The following is a 19,428-nucleotide window of genomic DNA, read 5'->3' as shown; positions in this document are numbered from 1 at the left end:
CTGATCGCTCACAAGGTCATTCAGAAGTGGCAACTGGTCACAATTTTTAATGTCACTTTCAGAACTGAATACAAATATATGAGCTAGGTGTCACTTTGCATCTCATGTTTCCTGATAAATTGCAACAGATAATTGTCTCTGGTCTGGGAAAATGTGCCACCAGCAGCTTCTTTTAAATAAAGGCTTTTCCAGCAAGTAGCCAGGACAAGATAGAAAACCCTCATTATTTGTTTCTGATGATACAGAAAAGAGCAGTAAAATGAACCTCTTCACTACTTCATCTCTAATCAGGGAAGTACATTTTAAAAATCTCAGAATTATTCCTAATTGATGAAAAATTCAAAGGTGAAGTGGCACAAATATATCCTCAGGGGAACAAGCAATCCAGTAAGCTCTCTCCATATTCACAAATACACACCAACAAATTATTTTCATTTGGTCAGGTTAACCAAAATGCTCTTAACCTAGTGCTGATGCTTTCCTAAGATCAGTCTTTAAAAATCCAATTCAGCAGTACTGCCATCAATTCCACTCCCATGCACAGACATGGGTGAAGTTAAACTGACTTTTGCAAGAAGTATTTTCACGAGAGCTCAGCTGAGCCTGAAGAGCTGTGTCAGCAGCTCTGTGCAACTCCTGCAGTACAAAGCTGGAGTACCAACACCCAGCAGACCAGTCAGCACCATGCAAACAGGACACTTACCTGGCATGTAAGAGAACCCTGCTCAGGTCTTTAAACATATCTAAATCTGAAACTCCAGCAGGCCTCCAGGCCCTGGACTGTTCTCAGCTGGGGCACTGATCTTCTCTTGGAGCTCTTCCACTCCATACAAAATCATTTCATCTTAAGCCACAGGAGTGCCATACTCAGTGGGTCATGGGGACAGGTGGTTGTCACCCAGTGAGTATTTAGACAATGCAGAACAGCTCCAAATGAGAGTGAGAGATCACCCCCAGCACCAGCCTGCATAATATGTTGGTTACTCCTTGGGATGTAGAAGTCCAGTTCCTTTGAGATTTGAACCTGGGTCTTTCACACTCAAATCACATAAATCATGTTTCTTTCTGGCCAGAAATTCTACCTCAGAGGTTCTGTAAAACCTCACCCTTTGCTTTAAGGGGTCTCTTAGCCAAAGAAACTTCAGCAAATTGTACAGCTGTGCAAAAGGTAGAGGAAGGTTTATATTTAGAGAAATTATTGGAAGTTTCCTCTTTAGAAAGAAAGCTTGAGGACTGGTGAAACAGAGTGACAGTCAATTTTTAAAATGGGCATTTCAGGGTTATTTTTGCTACTCTCCTCTCATTTGAGCCTCTACTCTGAACACACACAAGTACTTTTTAAATTCAAGCTCGCTCGAAGCCACGTAATTTACATTTCTTCTCCAAAACACTTTAAAATTGGCCACAAACTTCCAGAAAACAGCCAAGTGTGGTTCCATTTCACATTCCCAAATGCAAAGTTACCTTAACAATGCAGGGAAGTGTCATGCCAGCCAGGTACGTGCACTGGACTCACAGCTCCTAAGGCTGACTGAGGAGAAGCAACAGCCTTGAGCAAAGCTGGAGCCTGCAAGCAGCAGGAAGAAGGAATTCCAGTGGAAGCAGAAGCAGCACACATGCAATTGCTTCAAGTCCATGGCATGCTGGTTAAGAGTTGTGATTCTTCTTCCTCAGGCTTTACCAGAGTGAATACAAGGGTTTGCAAAATACTAAGAAGTTTAAATAAAAATGCACAACATGCAATTGCTTTTCATTTACTCACTATATCCAAGGGAGTTTTGCTTCCAATCTAATTAAAAATGTCAATTAGAATAATTAAAGACAGAAACACTCAAGTGTAAAGGTAATCTGAAAATGTTTCTTGGTTTGTTTTTCCTGTACAAAAACTGCATTGCCATCAGTGCATGAACAGAAGCATGGCCCTGACCCTGTGTGCCCTGCACTGTCCACACCCAGCAGAAACACTCCTGAAGCAATGACACCACAGCCACTGTGGATGGACAGCAGTTACATTTCTTCATAAGGGAGGAAGGAAGAGAGAAGAATCATGACAATGTTTAAGATCAATCTCCTCAATTGACAAAACACAGGAAATAGATACATGATACACACACACACACACAGTGGGAGGCTTTGCTGAATGAAGTGAGATTGCTTTGTCAACCTACAAATACCAAGAAATCAGTGGCAGTTTCTGTTTGAAAGTCTGCTCAGGCAGGCAAACATCTTGCCTTGGATAAATAAACCTGACTGCACCCCTAAAATCCCAGTGACCACAGCTCTGAGAACCCAATACTCCAATGCAATGCAATATGCCTTGATCAAATGTCTTTTTCTTTGGATTCAGTAGATTTGAGGGAGCCAGATATTCTTCACACATAACATTCAAACACCACACACACAGACACACAGAAAGGTATTTCAGGCAATGGCAGAAGTCTGTGGTCTCTTTCATAACTGAAGGAAAAATATCTCCTGAAGTTCTGCAGTGGCCTTGCTGTTCTCTGTCAAAAGAGTGTCTTGCGTCTCACCCCAGGAAAATAAAAGCACAGACTAAAAAAGACAAGATGTGTCAGAGAGACAGAAAATAAACCCCTGAGATGCTAAGCAATACTCTATCCTACAAGGCAAAGTGCCAGCAGGGTGCCAGGGCAAACAGTAAATTCCTGCCCTCGTTGATTTCCAAAGCAGCATTAGCTTTTTAGAAAACATTTTTAGAATCCAAATTATCTGGTTTCCAAAACATAAAATCTAAGACAAATTGCACTTCTACAAACTAACTTATATCAGTGTATCTAGCCTATATGGGCTCCTATTGATTATTTAAACAGTGGGCACATATTGAACAAATGCTGACATCAAAACTCAACCAGTTAATTCAGCCTGCCATGGTTTGGGGGATTCTACAACTGACAGACAAATTAGGTGTATTAAAGTTCTTTTTGAGCATTAAGTTCCTAAGTTGTTCTCCTTTTTAGAACCACTTAAGTTAATGACTTTGTGCTTCTCTGCTCCACATGGGAAAAGCTCTCATAGACACAGGTACAAAGTAATTCATCACACAAAACACTGCTGCCCCTGGCTTCAGACAACATGCTCCCTTTAAGAAAGAGGGTGTTTTTGGTGGAGACAGACAGCAACTGTGAAGGAGAAAACCCAGGCTGTGTCCCCAGGGGCTGCCATTGGATGAGCATCCAAGCCAGATCCCCATGTGGAAAAAAGCTCTTTAACACCTATCCCAGGCCTGCTGTGAGTCACTCCTCAGCAATTCCCAGTGTCCTGCTCCCAGATGGATGAGTGAACACATTTGTGCTGACAGGAGACAGGCAATCAGCAGCAGCCACACTGGAGACTGATGGAGTCAGTGATTTCAATTCCTCCAAGGTTGAGGAACCAAGTGTTTGAAGGCTCATCTGCCCTGCAGTGCAGAGCTGCTCTGGTAAAGGTGATCCCCAGCCTCTCCAGTCCCAGTGTGGCTTTGGGCTCCTCCCTCAGCCCCTGCTCCCCAACACACACCAAGGGATTTGCCTTTGCTTCTGGGCACAGCTTTTGGTTAAACCATGCTCCTTAAATGATTTAGCCCCTGTGATGATTCAATTTCTGTTAGTCAAGGAGGGAATTACATTTGCTGATGGAATAAAGAGAAGAGCAGATTAAAAGAAAAAGTATCCATCATTTCTTACAGTCAGAGAGGAGATTTCACTGGAGGAAACAAGCATTTATTTCTGCATTGCACAGAAACCTGTTTTTATCAGCACAAAGTGCTTGACTGTCTCTCTGGGTAGAACTCCAATGTGAAATTACAATTAAAATTCCACTCTTTTCACACCAATAAAGCTCCTGTGACAAGAGATCATTTCACTGTAAAAAAATCCACAACATTTATGTCTTTTTTTTCCCAAGGAGTTTGGTGATGTGCTCAGCTCTGAAACAGCAGGCAGCAGTGATGACTGGTGTCACTGACTCCCAACAGCAAAGCCAGCCCCAGCCTAAACAAACCTGAGGTTATTTCTAGAAGCAGGAAGGCAGCTGGGAGTTTCAGTGGCTTGCAAGCACACATGCCCACCATGCAGCCTTTATGAATGGCTCCCTACAGATGGAGAAACAGCTGAGGAATCAGCTTCCCCTCTTCTCCTTTTAGCAACATCACATCATTCATTGCAGGGCAACTACCCCTCTAATATTCCAGCCAACCTAAAGGTCCTCCAGGAGAAAGCTTCTCTTGTTGAGCTCTGTGGTTGAACACACAAAACATAAATTTGGTTTGGGTCAAAGATATGACCTTTGCCCTCTTAATCCTTATTTCTCCCAATACCTCCCCACAAAGAAATAGAGCTAAAGTCCAGCCAAGGCACTTGACTCACAGCAAACACAAAAGTCAAAAAATGAAAATTTGTCTCCAGAGATAAACCAGTCCTTCCTAAACTGCATTCAAACATGTAAATCTTTTAGAATGCTGAGAAAATGTGGTGCTTAGAGCACAGATCAAATTGCCCAGTGAAGGAAACTCCACTGGATACTACCCCTTTTTCTTTGGACTAACTTTTAAAAGTGAACATTTATTTAGAAATAAGTTCTCATAAATACCTACTAAAATAACTGGGGGAAGGGGGAAGGCAAGTAAAAAATAATCTTACAAGGCCTTTTACAAACTTGGCATATTCTGGAACACCAAAATAATTCCCTAACATTTTGCTGAAGTTTGGTTTTGTGTATGTAGAGAAATACTAGTAATCATGATTCATAGAAAAACAAGATTATTGTTGCACCCACCTTGACTTAGTTTTGACCACAATTAAAGCTGCATATTTTATATGAACTCTTTCCTCCATCAAGTTTTAGGCCCATAAAGAACTGTCTTGTTCTAGGCAAGATAATTCCTAGTCATTTTCATTTATCAGCTATGAATAATAAACAAAAAATATTTACCCAGGGGATAAAATAGTAAAATAACAGCTAATATGGCACTGAAAAATAATGCTTTATTTACATAACCCCACTTGACTTTGCTTTCAGCCCTTTTGCCATCCTGAATCCCAGCACTGCAAAGAAATCAGTGTAATGGTGGTGCCTGTATCAACTAGTGAGAGTTATCAAATGTAAAGCTGTTAAACTCAGGACTTGGTAACTCATGGCAAAAAAACCTGAGTCAGCTTCTTCTGCCAGTGGGTGCAAAGATGACAGATCCTGGTCCCACTGCTGGATGAGCACAAATGCTTTCTGACACATTTTCCCTTTGTACTCCAGAGAGAAAATGACACCCCTGTTACCCTCCAAACAGCAATGGAAAAATCCTGGCTCCCCAAAAGTTTCAGCCTGGCACCCCAGCACACAATACTGGTCCTGTGCAGTATTTCATGGCAGTTGGTTTTCACCATTGTGTGACCAACTCTGTAAATGATGCTTGACCTTGGGTTTCCATACTGCAGCTTTAGTTCCAGATACAGGAAGACTGACAGGGAAGAACATGGAGTTTTTCTGCCTGAATGTAGAACACTTGCTGCACAGCTGCCTCTGGCCCACCAGATTAAATGAAACCCCAACACCTCTGGCATGCACTGCATTCCCAGCTCCTCCTTTTGTCTGCCCAGCCCCAGCAATGCCAGGATTTGACAGCAGATCATTGCCTGCAACTGAGATGTGCAGAAAATGTGCCCAGCAACAAGCACAAGAGGAGAGGGGGCCTTGCTGTGTGCCCAATCTGTGCCTCACAGCACACAGGGAGGCTGAAAGAGAATCCCCAGTGAAGATGCTCCCCCTGCACCCCCACAGGCAGAGGCACCAGAGATCAGTGCCAGCAGAAGGCAAGGCCAAAGTCACTGCCACAAGCAGCAAAGGAGCAGTGCTGTTTTAAGTACCTTAAATAAACATGCTTGCAGGTGGGAACTAAAAAAGCTCAGCACCCCACCTGAAATTCTGCCCCAGGCCTGCCCTGGCAGAGTTATTGCCCCAGGTTTCCAAGCTGCTGGAACCAGCTGCAGGCCAGCTGCAGCATTTTCCTGTTGTGGCACGTGTGGTGTGAAAGCAGCATGTGCTGTGCAGAGCTCCTGCTCAAAAACTAAATATTGACTCTTCAACACAGAAAGAACCAAACAACACATAACACTAAACAACACACAGTGTTCTCACTAAAGCATGAATATCTATACAATTTTCCAATTGGAACTTAGTTTTTGGAAGCAATTAAAGTCAATTTTATGTAATATCTACTATCTATTATATGTCATATATAATGTATATGGTAATAATACATATAATATCTATAATTTTGGATCACCCAAGCAGTAAACTCTCACCTTTATGACACTTTAACAAGTTAGATGTACTATAACAAGTCTATAAATCCATTCTATACATCTCCCAAATCCAGTGTTTGGCTAAAAATTATTGACATCTTAGAAGATGCAATTACTAATCACTCAGACCCAGAATATTTAAAAAGGGAAAAATTCAAATAACATTAATTCAAATATTTTTTAAAAATTAAAAATTAAAAAAATAATTCAAATATTAAAAAAAATTTCAAAAAACCCCAAAATTCTCAGCTGCTTTGCATATAAGGTTGATCTTGATTATGGTAACTTTATCAGTGTTGCCCTTATTTTGCCAGAGACAAAAAAGAAACTTCAGGCATGAAGCAAAAGTTATTTACTCTGTCAGTATGCAGGTCAGATAAAGGGCCAGGTGGGTCAGGCACATTCACTGTCATTTACCAGGAACTGTCCCTTACTCCTGGCACTTAGGCATACACTGGGAATATTCTGATCACACTTAAATTTAATTTGTGCATACCTAAACTCCACTCGAAGACAACCCTTAAGCACCAGGTTGTTGAATTAGGACTTGATTACCAAGATACAAATATTTTTAAGTTCACTGCCCCACCTTACAGTTTTCCACAGACTTCCCACTATCCAAAGAGCTGCAGTAGCAGCCACGAGGGGAGTTCCCCCTCCTGGCACATGCACATTCCATGTCATTCCAGCAGCCAGGGAAGTCCCAGGGCGAGCACTCACCAGCTCCAGGCACTGCCGGTGCCCGTAGGCAGCCGCGTAATGCACGGTGTTGTATCCCTCCTTGTCCTGGATGGAGGGGTTGGCATCGTTCTGGAGGAGGAACTCGAGACACCTGTGGACAATTCACTGGGGTAAATGTGGGCTCAGGAGATTGAACAGGCTCATCCCTCGCTGCAGCTGCAAGTGGCACTGAGAGCTGGCAGTGAATCCTGCACTTGGAGCAGCAAATCGCTTTTCACCAAGGGCTCCCTCGCATTCACCGTGCTTTTAAACAGAAAATCCCCACTCATCTTTGAAGATCAACTTCATGGAAAAGATCTTCAACTTAACTCTTGTGGCTGCTCTAGATCACAAAATTGATTTTCTGTTACAAAACCTGAAAGATTCTGTACATATGACGTAAACAGACTAGAACTGCTGCTCCTCACATAAAAACTCAGGTATCAAAACACTGGCCTCCAAGCATGCACCAGGGCAGGTGGAGAAAAAAGATTTAACTGAGTTACATGAATATATTCTCTTCACTGGCTTTTTTTCCAATCATGTTTTTCAAAAGATCCCTTTTGCTTTTTCTAGCTCTTGTCACTTCCTCTTATACCATCAACATCATTTTGTTATTAGTACTTCCTTGCCTAGCCCGTAACCTGGAGTGAATGTAAGGCCATAATATAATAAAGGGGATTTTTTTTAAAAAAAAAACATTAAGCAGATAGATGAAAATGTTAATCCAAGTGAATGCATTGAGAAAGCCATTGGCTACTTCCTTTTGCAACAGACTATGCTGTGCATGACACTAAAGACACTGTGTGATACTAAAGCAGGTGATATTAAAGAATTATAAAATTACTGAAGCTGCACATCTTCCATTAAAAACAGCAACAAGCACAAAAACAGAAATATCAGGGAATATGTGCACAGAGAAGAGCGTGGAGCTTTTTCCTTTAGGTGAGCCCTCATTAAAGCCAAGCATTGTTTTTAGCAGAGCAAAGAACAAGCAAGAGCAGAGTGTAAGGCTGCAAGCCAAAGCTGTGGCATTCTCCAGGAATGAAGCCTAACTGCTTCTGGGACACCCAACTTACAATGCAGCTTCTTTTTCCTTCATCTCAGTGGCTCTTTCAAGTTCTTCAGCATTTTCATGGGAGTTACCTAAAATATTCTTTCTTCTTAGCACAGAGGACAGAAAAATGCAACTTATTCTCAAAATACCACACTGGTGCTTTTGATGCAGTCTGCTACCCACCCCCAACCTCCTCCTCAAGGAGCTGACTTCCTCCAGCCAGCAGTGAGGATTACACAAGTTAACTGAGTGCACTGCATGGGTCTGCAGGTAGTAAGTTTTCAAAGCTGGGGAGACAACCATAGTGTGGCAGTTTATTGTCCCCCAAGTCAATGCCAGAAGAAAGAAACCAGAATTAATTTTTTTTTTAATCAGGTACAGTTTGACCAACATTTTCAACAATCCTTCTGCTTCAAGTGCTGTGCACTTTTTTCCTTTCCAGAGAGTAACTCAGGATTACTACACCTTGCTTCCTCCTGCAGTAAGCTGCTAGATCTTCTCTAGCATTTAGGATTTAGAGCAACTTTAATCACTGACACTAAACCTCTCTGTCTCGAGCCTGCATCAGCTGACTCACCTCACTTTCTGTCAAATATCTTGGCAACACTGGGTGATCTCTCAGTCAGGTTCTTCTCCCTGCTCTTTAACTACCCACATCCAGAGTTAATGATGAATATTCTTTGGAATGAGAATGCCTGACCTTGCAAGTTTTTTGACATTCAGCAGGAAAAAAAAAAAAAAAAAAATTTGCTGACCTATAAAATCATGGTCTGCAAATAGCATTTGATCTATGTAATAAGGCTTCTTCCAGAACATCTCAAACTGAAAAATTTAACGAGAAGACAGAATCACCACATCAGAATCAATTTAGGTTTGGATTGTGAGGACAAATAAAAGCCATATACTTCTTCCAAAGTTCAGGATGTGACTAAAATAAGCTGCCTTTTTTTTTTTTTTTTTTTTTTTTTTTTAAATGAGGGATAAAAGTAGAAACATCCTGAAGTTAACCAAGAGCTTGTTTAAATGCAGGAACCTCACCTACCAAGAACCAAAAGCTGAAAAACACACACTGAATCATCATTCTCAACCCCCCCAAGTAACGCCTCACCCTGGTGATACAGAATTAGAAACAGGCAGTGGTGAAAGCCTTCCTACAGGCTTACACTGGTTTTCATGCCAAGCACAGACCTCTGATGACTCTGCCTCCTTCTCCCCAGCCCTGCTCAGGTTTGAGAGAGATGGGGAAGACATTTTTTTATATCAGCACTATCACAGAAAATGATGAAGAAGCTCTTGAGGCTCTGATGTGGCATTCAGAGCTTTGCCATAAAGTTATACCAAACTTGCCCTGCTGTGACACTGAGGTGGTGCTCTGCTGGGAGAGATGAAGCTGTACTTTCACCAGACCTCACTATACAAGAAAGCAAAAAGTAGACCCTTAGTGTCCAGAGACACTGTGAGACAGAAAAACATAGGATGACCTAACATAAATACAGGTTGCTAACAGTTTTAGGAGAGAACTAACAGGATAATTGAGTCTGGTTTATACAGTGTGTTATAAGGAAGAGATTGGCAGAATGTTCAACTATCTGGGAATTAAAATTGCAGTCAGTAACCACAGCATTTCTAAGTTATGCAGCTGTTTTCCTTTCTCAGAAGAACACCACAGAGTTCTGACAAAGGCTCTTCCTCAGACATCTCTCTAAATGGCAGCCTCTTTGGACAGGGTGAGCATTTTTATCTGCTCTGACAGTGGGGTGAGACTGAGGGTTAGATCTATACCCCCTTCCCACGGATCTGTCCAAATGCCCAAATGTCTCTCTGTCACTGCAGTCCCCCTCAGAAAACCTCTCCTCCTGCTGTCTCTTGCTCTGTCCCTTCTGATGGACTTGCAAAGCAAATGCAGAAAATCCTCTGAGCTTAATCTTGTGAGGAAACCACAGAGAGGAAACCAGAGGACCCAACACTGTGAAAATAGCTCTGCAGGGCAGGCTGGCTGCAGAACTGTGCTCTCCTCCAGAGCTGAAATGCCACATCACCTGGGGGCTTGGCTCCCAGTGACAGCAACTCACTGTGGAGCTAGGCACACATCTGAGAGAAATTCCTGTGCTAATGGCATCATCTCTTTGGCTCAACCAGCAGAGCACCATGAAGAGATGAAATGCCCCTGATTCAGCTGCAAGCAGGGATTCCCCAGAGCTCTCTTACTTTCGGTCCATGTCGGAGGCAGCAGCGTAGTGCAAAGGGGTGCGGCCCCAGTCGTCTGTCTCATTGATATTGGCTCCTGTTGTCACCAGGGTCTCAATGCAGTGGAAATGACAATTTGCAGCTGCATAGTGCAAAGGTGTCCTGGAACATAAGTGGCAATTTGTTACCTCACATTCCAACGGGTACTGAGGAGGAGGATAAAGATAAATCTTCATTGCTGCGTTCCTACAGATTTCCAGCAGTCAGCAATTTAATTTATGGCAATTTAACAAAATGTTGCATTAATAGGGAGTTCTGGTGCTGCTGGGAAGCCTGATAGGATACAGAGCATCAATCTGTGTCTTGCAAACAGCCTGTGAGAGCCTCTGCTGTGGCTCTGCAGGCACGCTCCTTCTCCCAGCTGGGAGGCAGAGCAGAGCACCGTGTCCATCACAGCATCTTGTTTAGCTGGCATAGCAACACCCATAGCAACGATTTCTAGGGGGGGAAATCCTCTAGGAAGCCCATCCAATGGCAGCTAGCCTGCCACCATAACTCAGGTGGTGTCTTGGGCACACCAGCACAAGAGTTTAGGCAGTAAGGAAAAATGAAAAGCTGTGATATTTAAAAAAAAAACCAAGAAACTCAAGAGGGTGGGATAGCTTTAATGGATTTAATGAACCTGCACCTGTGTGGCTGGAATGTAACTGCAGCAGCAAGGGTTCTGCAGAGAAGGCCAAACTACCTGATTTTGCTGCCATTTTTCATAGAACATATGATTTTCAGTTTGAGGCAGCCTTTCTCCCTTGCCTGACAGATTCATTCTTTTTTGAAAGAGCTTTGTAATTTACTTACCTTCCACATTTGTCCTTCTTATTAAAATCTGCTCCACTGCTTTGCAAGAGTTTTATACATTCTACATTACTGGAAAGAGAAGTACAGAAACAAAATGTGAATAAAACAGAAGCTTACACCTGCATTGCCCCCTGTCCCCCAAAAGGAAAACGTTGCTCTACTTATTTTTGTATTATTTTCTGTGCAAAAACTGTACCATGAAATTCAATCAAACAGAAAGTGAAGCTCTAAAAATATTTTCTTTTTTTCACTAGAAAACCTCAATCTTCTCTTCTGCAGAAGAGAAAAATTCATTTTCCAAAGAGAGGACAGTAAATGTGATCTGTGTGTTTGGAGATTTTCAATGGCAGCAGTACTGTAGTCCTTCCCATTCTGACCTGGTATTTTATAAAAATAAAGTTGTTGCTAGCTCATGAAATGCCAGTCTAATAATGAAGAGGTGACATTTAACGAAATCCACCCCCACCGAGCAGAGCATTCAACAGGAAGCACTTTGCTCAAATCCTGTTTATTTAATGAAATATAATCACAAGAGTCACTTGTAGGTTTATTCTGATGTGATTTGTTGACTATTGATGGATCTAAGCCCATCTCCAAGGGCTTTGTTAGCAAGGGGGTGTGGCTATTATAGTGATTTTCACATCAACACTGCATTTATCAAAGTGGAGGAGAATTTACCACATTCCTGGCTGTTTCTTTGTCTTGTTTAAAGCCAGGTAATTTTTAACAGAAAACAAACCAGCTGCATTCTGACACCTTTTGCAATTCAAGCAAATAAGTGTAGGACTCCAAGCCAGAAAATGGCAAAGTGGTGCAGCACTTTCCAAGATGGCTTGTCTTTCACAGGGGCATCACTTGTGCTCACAACCAGATGAGCAGGCCTTTGAAATTCTCTCCCTAGCACCCATGCAACTCCCATTAATGTACTGGCAGTAAAAGGCCTGTGTCAGGAAATACACTAATGGCTTCTGTGGATCTCCAGCTACAGGAAAAAAAAAAAGGCACTGGGTGCAAAAATGCAATATTTTGGTGTATGTCAATCCCAACTCTAAATTGCTGCTGCATAAAATAACTACAGAACACTCACCACAATGCACTAAAAATAAAAATACTTGCTAGTGATGACAATCATAGTAAACCACTGGGAAAATATGGTTTATTTTCATGAGTCACTTTTGCTCCTTATTTGCTTCTCTCCTTCTCTTTAGGACTTCCAGGATGTTTTTAGCATCCTTCTAGGGTGCAGCCTTATCAAAGAGGTAGCATCTGAACTATATTAAAATAATCTCCACCTAAGCAACTGTCATACCTCTTACATTAAAGTGAAAGAACCATCAAGATGAAAAATACCAAAATAATAATAAAACCATTTTTGGATCAATTTTATTAGGGGTTTGGGGTTTTATTCCCCCAAGAACAAAAACTTCATGATACAGATTTTGGTCCACTGAGAAGGAAAAGCAACTTCCAGTATGACTGCCAAGTATTTGCTGTGGATGAGCATTTCTGCTCATTATAACCACAGAGAATCCAAGGGCTGTGGCCAAGGCTCCATTTCAGCTGTTTTCTGAGCCATAAAGTACTCAAACAGAAGAGTCAAAACTCAATCCTTGCTGAACATTGTGTCCTTTTGCTAAATTAACCTCTCAACACTTCACTGACTGGATTATCTGGAAATATTTAAAATAACTGGATGCTACATTTACATCTTAAATTGAAGCAATTCAATTTCCACTTCAATTTCACTTTTCAGGAAGGCATCACCCTGAGAGAGGGGCAGCCTTCTCACTTTTTTTGATTTGGAGGCTGTGGGTTTGGGTTTGGTTATTTTTTGGTTGTTGCTTTGGTTCGTTGGTTTTTCTTTTAGAAACTTATTGCACCTGAAAAATGGGAGAGAGGAAGAGGAACCACATTTGGACTCCAAGGCTGCAACCTGATGGGCAAGGACACGGTCCAGAGATAGAGGCCAGGAGTCAGGAGAAACTCCCCTGCCAGCAGCATGGCAGGAGCTTGGAACAGGAACACTGGGTGTTCCTTAGGGACTGATGCTTTCCTGGAGACTGCTGGCCCTTGGTGACTGTTGTGGCTCTCAGGGAGGCTTGGGCAAGTGCAGCACCCTTCTGAAAGCTGAAACAGCCTTCTCAGGGGCATGAAAAGAAAGTTTTCCCCTCTGCCTGAAACCCATGCACAGCAAATCAACTCAGCTCACCCTACACAAGGGCAGCAGCAAAGCAGAGCCTAAAACGACCCAAATGATGGCATCAGAGTGCCTTGCACAGCAAGGAGCTGCTCTGTGGACAGCACAGCCCAAGATGCCCTAGAGCAGCCCCAGGGCAGTACTCACCCTCCGGCGGCGGCCGCGTGCAGGCACGTTCTCCCGAAGCTGTCGGGGGTGTCTATGTCAAAGCCTGCAGACAGCACGTGCTCATTACTAAACAAGGACACTATGCTACACTTTTGTCCTAGTTAAACCACAAGAGACACCGCAGAGACAGAAAAATCAGTTAGTTGGGGAGAAAGCAGAAGGCGAGGCTCAGTCAGAGAGGCTGGCACGGGGACGGCGAGCAGCCGCCAGCACTGGCAAAGGAGCTGCGACGGTGAGGAGCTCCTGTTTCCACATCCAGCTCCTCCACAGCCCTGTCTGCAGCCTCTGATGGGAGCTTGGGAGGCTGAGACAGCAGGACAGGAAGACAGAGAACATGGAGACATGAGGAAGAAGCACAGAGTCAGCCTAAACATGAACCGGGGCTGTTTTCATGGCGTGTTGTTGTCAGATTGGGAAGAGGCTTCCAGCAGAATGAGGGGATATCCATCAAGATGCACGAGGCCAAAGGTTGCAGCCTGACAGTGCTAGCTCAGGTCACCCAGAGTGTTTTCCTATCTAATGGTCAAGGCCAGAGCACAGCAAGCCTCAGTACAACAGGGTACGTAACTAACATTTTTCACATTTCTTTTATACCCTACAGAACTCAAGGGGAAAAGTAGCTGCAGGACATTTTACATGTTAAGTAATGAAGGAGTTTTCTAGAAAACTCATATGATCTGGGTCAGGATTTTTTAACTCATAGGAACTCTTGCCTGGAAAAAGCAGAATTTGGGATTTGGCCACTGATTAGTGACTCTTTTGAAAGGGTTATGTGAGCAAGCTCTGGCTGCTTCTGCTTCGGGCTCTGGTGAGGATCCCAAGCCTCTTCTCTTGACACTCCACTTCCATCCATTTTCCCTCTCATGCCCCCAGAGCTTTGGCTAGCCTAAGTCCTTAACTACAGATTCAGAAACACACTTTAGCTGCATGCAAGATACATCATCATCATCATCAGTGAGATGTAAATACCTGAGCCAGCACAGACCCCATGGAGATAATTTCAGAATTACTCCTTTGGTGGGCAAGGGGAAGAATCCCCAAAGCAAAACAGGATCTCCCATTCCTACAGTTTGGAAAGGGGTTCTAAATTCCCTCCCTCCCCCAGTGAATCAGTCTAAACACTCTGAACCTGCTGGGAGAAAAGAGCTTTGGGCATGAACAACACAGGAAGTACCAGCATGGCTTTGGGAAAGCCTGGCATGCTGTGGTGCACTGCCCCACTCAGCCCAACACAGCAGCACTGTCATGAGAATAATTCACAACAAAGCATGGAAAGGGGCTGCAAGCAGCAGAGACAAGCAGTACTGGAGCTCCAGGGACCCTGGGGGATTTACTCACCCGATGACAACAATTTCCTGCAGCAGTCTGAGTGGGCATTCAGGGCTGCTAAGTGTAAAGGGAACATCTTGTGGATCCCACACCTGAAAGGGACAGCAGCCTCGTGAGAAAATGCAGGTTGCAGACATACACAGCACATCAAAGCTCCTTCCAGAAAGGCAGCATTTTCTCATGCTTTTCTAGGAAGATTCTTTCTTGGTGCCTGCCATTATTTTTATCTTTATTTCCTTAACAGCCTTCTTGAGAGTTAAAAATATTCTGGTGCAGCAAAATCTTGGCACTTTGCTTTGAACAGAATGTGGCAGGATGGTTTGCAAAAATTCCAGGCGAAGCCAAGGTAGGGGAGGAAGTAAGAGAGCAGACACTGCTTGGAGTCTATTGCCCAGGGAGCCACAAATTTCTGCACCAGCTACACATGCAGCAACTGCCATTCTGAGGGAAATGTAAATGCCCAAATCTTCTCTATATTATTTCTGATTTTTTTTTTTTTTAGATGACTCTTCCCAATTTCCTTTAGGCTGCCATGTCACAGTTTTCTTCCACAGCCCAAGAACTAATAATCTATTTTTCCTATTTGCTCCAGCTACTCTCCTCACCTCCCCTTTCACTTTTTCCTCCCTCTTTTCAATCACACAATAAACTTTCAGAGCAGACATGATGGGTCAGAAAACAAAGGGTGCCTTTAGATTGAGCCTGTTCATCATCAGTCTAAATCCATATCAGGCAAACATGTAGTTTTTAAACAAGCTGAGCACTCAGCAACTTTAATTAATATCAGGAAACCATGCCAGTTCAGTCTCTAGGCATGCCACTGCTCACTGTCTCAGAATGCTTTTGGGTCTGGACATCTTGGTGTCTTTCATCCAGCATTGTTTTGTGTAAAGCATCTTGTTATTCTAGGAATATTATCCTACTGGCAGTTCTCCAAGTGCACATAAACACAGAGCCTCTGAAAACAACTAGCTTGACAAGATTATCATCTACTGCCTGCTCCAGCAGGTTTTTTTTTAAATTACAAACTCTGGAACAATAGCAGATGGATTTCTATCAGTCCTTCACTTCTGTGAGACAATTGGTGGATGGGAGAGTATGATCATCTCATGGGAGAGGATTTCAGACACAGACCCAAAGACAAAGGATCTTGTCTTTCTAGACACCATAGATCATAAATACTTAGGAAGCTTGAGACAATAATTAATGTGGATGTTTATAAATATATTGTGCTCTCTCCAAGACTTTATACATAAATCTATTTAACTAATTTGGGTTTGTTTTTGAAAAATTTCTTATTTCCTGAATCCGCAGGCCCATTCTTTTTCTGTCTTCACTTGTCCTCCTTGCTGCTTCACTACACTGACTTGTGCTGCTGTACAGATTTGAATTTTGCTATTAGCAGCATCTATATCTTACAGCAAATCTATTAAGAGATGATCTGACAGCCTGTTCTTTGAAGAAAATATTGCAAGCTTCACTGAGCTGCTGCATCCGTACGAACAGGTTGCATTTTCTAGCCATGGATTAAGTTATTTCAGGGAACATTGGACATTCTGTATTGCTGTTTCTCCCTACACCCATTTCCCTCTGCCTCCTCCTCCACCTAGTTATCTAAGACAATATTATTCATCTTTTTGGTCAAGATTTCCACCCAGCAGCTGTTATGGCTGGTTTCCACCAAAATCCACTATCATCTGCACATTTGCTAGCCAGTGTCCCACTTCTGCAGTGCTGTTCACACTGGTTCCTCCCATCATTTGCACACTTTCCCTTGCAGTGCATGGCCTCAAAGCCTGGCTGAGCTGTCTGCACTTGTTGTGAACAGTGCTGCAGTTTTCTCTCCTAAGCCTATTTGGGGAGCTCACCCAGAGTTATTTACATGCAGCACATATTGAAAGCACATTTAGCACAGGCAGTAGCATCATTTCCATCTGCCTGGTATCTCTGAGCCAACTTCTTTTTTCACTTATTTCTGCTGCTGGAAAAAGTATTTTATTTGATCAGTGTTCCAGTTACCCAACTGTGAAATAGAAATTTCTAACTGGATAACCCTGATTCCAAGAGTGGAGTGGGCTATCCCACTGCATCTCATTTTCCCTTAAAACCTCAAGATAACAGACAGCAACTGGCTGTACTGGAGAAAGAGAGAGGAAAAACCTACACTTCTAGTAAAATACCAAGAGCTTCATGGTGGCTGTATTAATAAAACCCAGTGACACTAGCTGAAACCTGTGGAATTGCATTATCCCTGCCAATTGAAGATCTGTTCCACCTTCTGAGCTTGTAGGGTGACAGTTGTACTTAGCAAAGAAGAATGGGCAAATGTGTCACTTGCATGACACACCACCAAGCAAATAAACAAAATACTGAGAGCTGCAATTCTCTCCCAAATTCAAACCACTCATTTGCATTTGAAAGCAGGGCTTCCTAACTAGGCAAGTCAAGAGAAGTCCCTGATTCCTATGGCAGGTTCTATGTAAAAGAGAAATGATATTTTAGAAATGTGGAGGTGATTTTCAAAACCTTACATTCATGAAATGAATGTTTCAGATGCTGCTCTGAAGCACCTGATGGTATAATCCCTCATGGCATTACCCTGATCTCACAGCCCTGTGTTTATGTTCCTTTTGACAGACCCTAGGAACCTGACCATGACTAAACAATAATCAAGTACTCTCTGTGTATATATATATATACACACACATCCCCACTTGCTGTACATTAACAGTGTCCCACATCAATGCTTCAGGGAGAAGCAGCAGTGCTTGTACAACTTGTTATCACACAAGTGAGCGCAACAGGAACTGAGCAGAGTTGGCTTCCCCTGCACACTGCCCAGCTGTTCACATTTTAGTCTCATGTCACCCACTGAAGTACAGTACAGTTATGCTTGTCAGTTTGAACCTTCCCACTTCAGAAGCAGCTGTGTTTGCAGGCACTGGACACGACACTTGATCCTTACACACAGCTCCACTTGAGGCACCTACTTGGCAGTATCGGCTCCACTGGTTATGAGGGTGTTGATCAAAAGCTCATGTCCGTATCTTGCAGCCACGTGCAGAGGGGTGTTACCATCCTTATCTACACAGTCGATTTCCCCTCCTGCAGGAGAGATTTTCACACAGTTTAACACTGGAATATTCACCATGAACCAGAGATCACAAGTGCTGTTTGTCTCTAGCAACAGCCCCATGAGCAGCCCCGAGCTGCTCTCTTAGCCACAGAGGCACTGAATTTCCCAGAGCAAGGAGCAGCAAGCTCTCAGCTGTCAGCCATGGTCTGGCAGCAGCACTTGCACCTCCCTCTCCACCTGCAGTGGTGGGGAAGAGCGGTGGGAATGGGATGATGTGCAAGGGTCAAGTGCATGATTTGGGTTTGCTGCCTATCTAAAGGTACAAATGGGTGCCCTGAAATAAACTACAAAATAATCTGCTGAAACTGCACCCTCATTTGTAAAGGCATTGCCACTCAGCCTTATCTGTACAACAATGTAAGTTAGAGTTCACTCCAGAGGCCATCAGGAACACACTGCAAACAAACGTATTGTGTGCTTTTTGTGTGTCTTACAAAAGAACCACCAACAGGGCTTAAGTAGAACTTTTCCTTTTGCAATTTAAACCTGGCATCTTGTGTTTTAATCACACAAGCAGGAAAAAAGGATTATTTCTTTAGATAGATTACAGACAAGTCCCTGTTTTCTTTTTGGACCAAAAACTGTAACTTTTTCAGTCTCTCCTGCCAGTCAGGTTTACTGCACTCCAACTATTCTCTTTCCCCCAGTCCTCTCCAGCTGGCCTGCATCCTTGTGGAAGCAAAAGCCAACACCAGTACTACAGCTAACATCTCCCAGTGCTGAGCTAAGCAAACAGGATTACTTCATGCCTGCTGGCTACACTCCTATCTGTGCACTCCTGGACATTGCACAGTGGACATCCATTATCCATTTCTTTAAGCACCACAACACTGCTGACTTGTGGTCAACAACCTTCTGATCCTCTACAAGCCCCAGATCCCTTCTGGAGGGACTGCCACCCACCTGGCTGCTGCCATTCTGAACTTGTCCAGCTGATACTCCTGCCTCTGTGGGTGATTTTTCTTTTGCTTCACTTGCAGTATAACCTCTGTCTCCAGTTCTACAGGATCATTTTTCATTCTGACTCCACCTTCTGCCAAACTAACAGTCTCTCCCAACTACATTCTTTTTCTCCAAATGTTAAAAGCACATTTTCTATTCCTTTATCCAAGCATTTAATGAAAATACTGGATAGTTCCAGACCCAGAAGGGAAACTGAAAACTCCCTCACTACACCTTCCATTTCAACAACAATTCATTTATTACTGATCTCTGAGTGTAGTTTTACAACCAGTTATGCACTAGTGCTGTGGTATTTTAGTACTCTGCTGGTTTGCTGTGAGAATGCCTCCTGAAAGCACATAAAAAGTCTTGCTGACATCAGGATATGGGAATATTTACTGCATGTCCACTATTCACAGGTGATAACAGGGCTTAATTGCAACAGGAAGAGTTCTAGTAAAGCACTAGACAACATGCCCTGAGAAGCTGTGGATACCCATTCCTGGAAGTGTTCAAGGACGGGCTGGATGAGGCTCTGAGA

General features: G+C 43.0%; 1 protein-coding gene across 5 annotated transcripts in view; it reads right to left on the bottom strand.

Moving 5' to 3' along the window:
- The window catches only part of ANKRD44 (ankyrin repeat domain 44), a 128,950-nt gene that overhangs the window by 21,409 nt on the left and 88,113 nt on the right, over positions 1–19,428 (bottom strand). For 3 of the 5 annotated variants that reach the window (XM_030241573.2, XM_050976908.1, XM_050976907.1), the window contains exons 10-16: positions 17,800–17,914; positions 14,819–14,901; positions 13,460–13,523; positions 11,116–11,184; positions 10,282–10,422; positions 8,096–8,179; positions 7,017–7,128 (exon numbers count right to left, since the gene is read on the bottom strand). In XM_030241573.2, the coding sequence (XP_030097433.1) occupies positions 7,017–7,128; positions 8,096–8,179; positions 10,282–10,422; positions 11,116–11,184; positions 13,460–13,523; positions 14,819–14,901; positions 17,800–17,914 (668 nt within the window). The remainder of the gene's footprint in view (positions 1–7,016; positions 7,129–8,095; positions 8,180–10,281; positions 10,423–11,115; positions 11,185–13,459; positions 13,524–14,818; positions 14,902–17,799; positions 17,915–19,428) is intronic. The other 2 variants (XM_030241574.2, XM_030241577.2) reach the window with 1 other exon arrangement.

Source organism: Serinus canaria, chromosome 7, assembly GCF_022539315.1.
Source record: "Serinus canaria isolate serCan28SL12 chromosome 7, serCan2020, whole genome shotgun sequence".
NCBI lineage: Eukaryota > Metazoa > Chordata > Aves > Passeriformes > Fringillidae > Serinus > Serinus canaria.
This window is presented reverse-complemented; position numbering and strand designations above follow the sequence as displayed.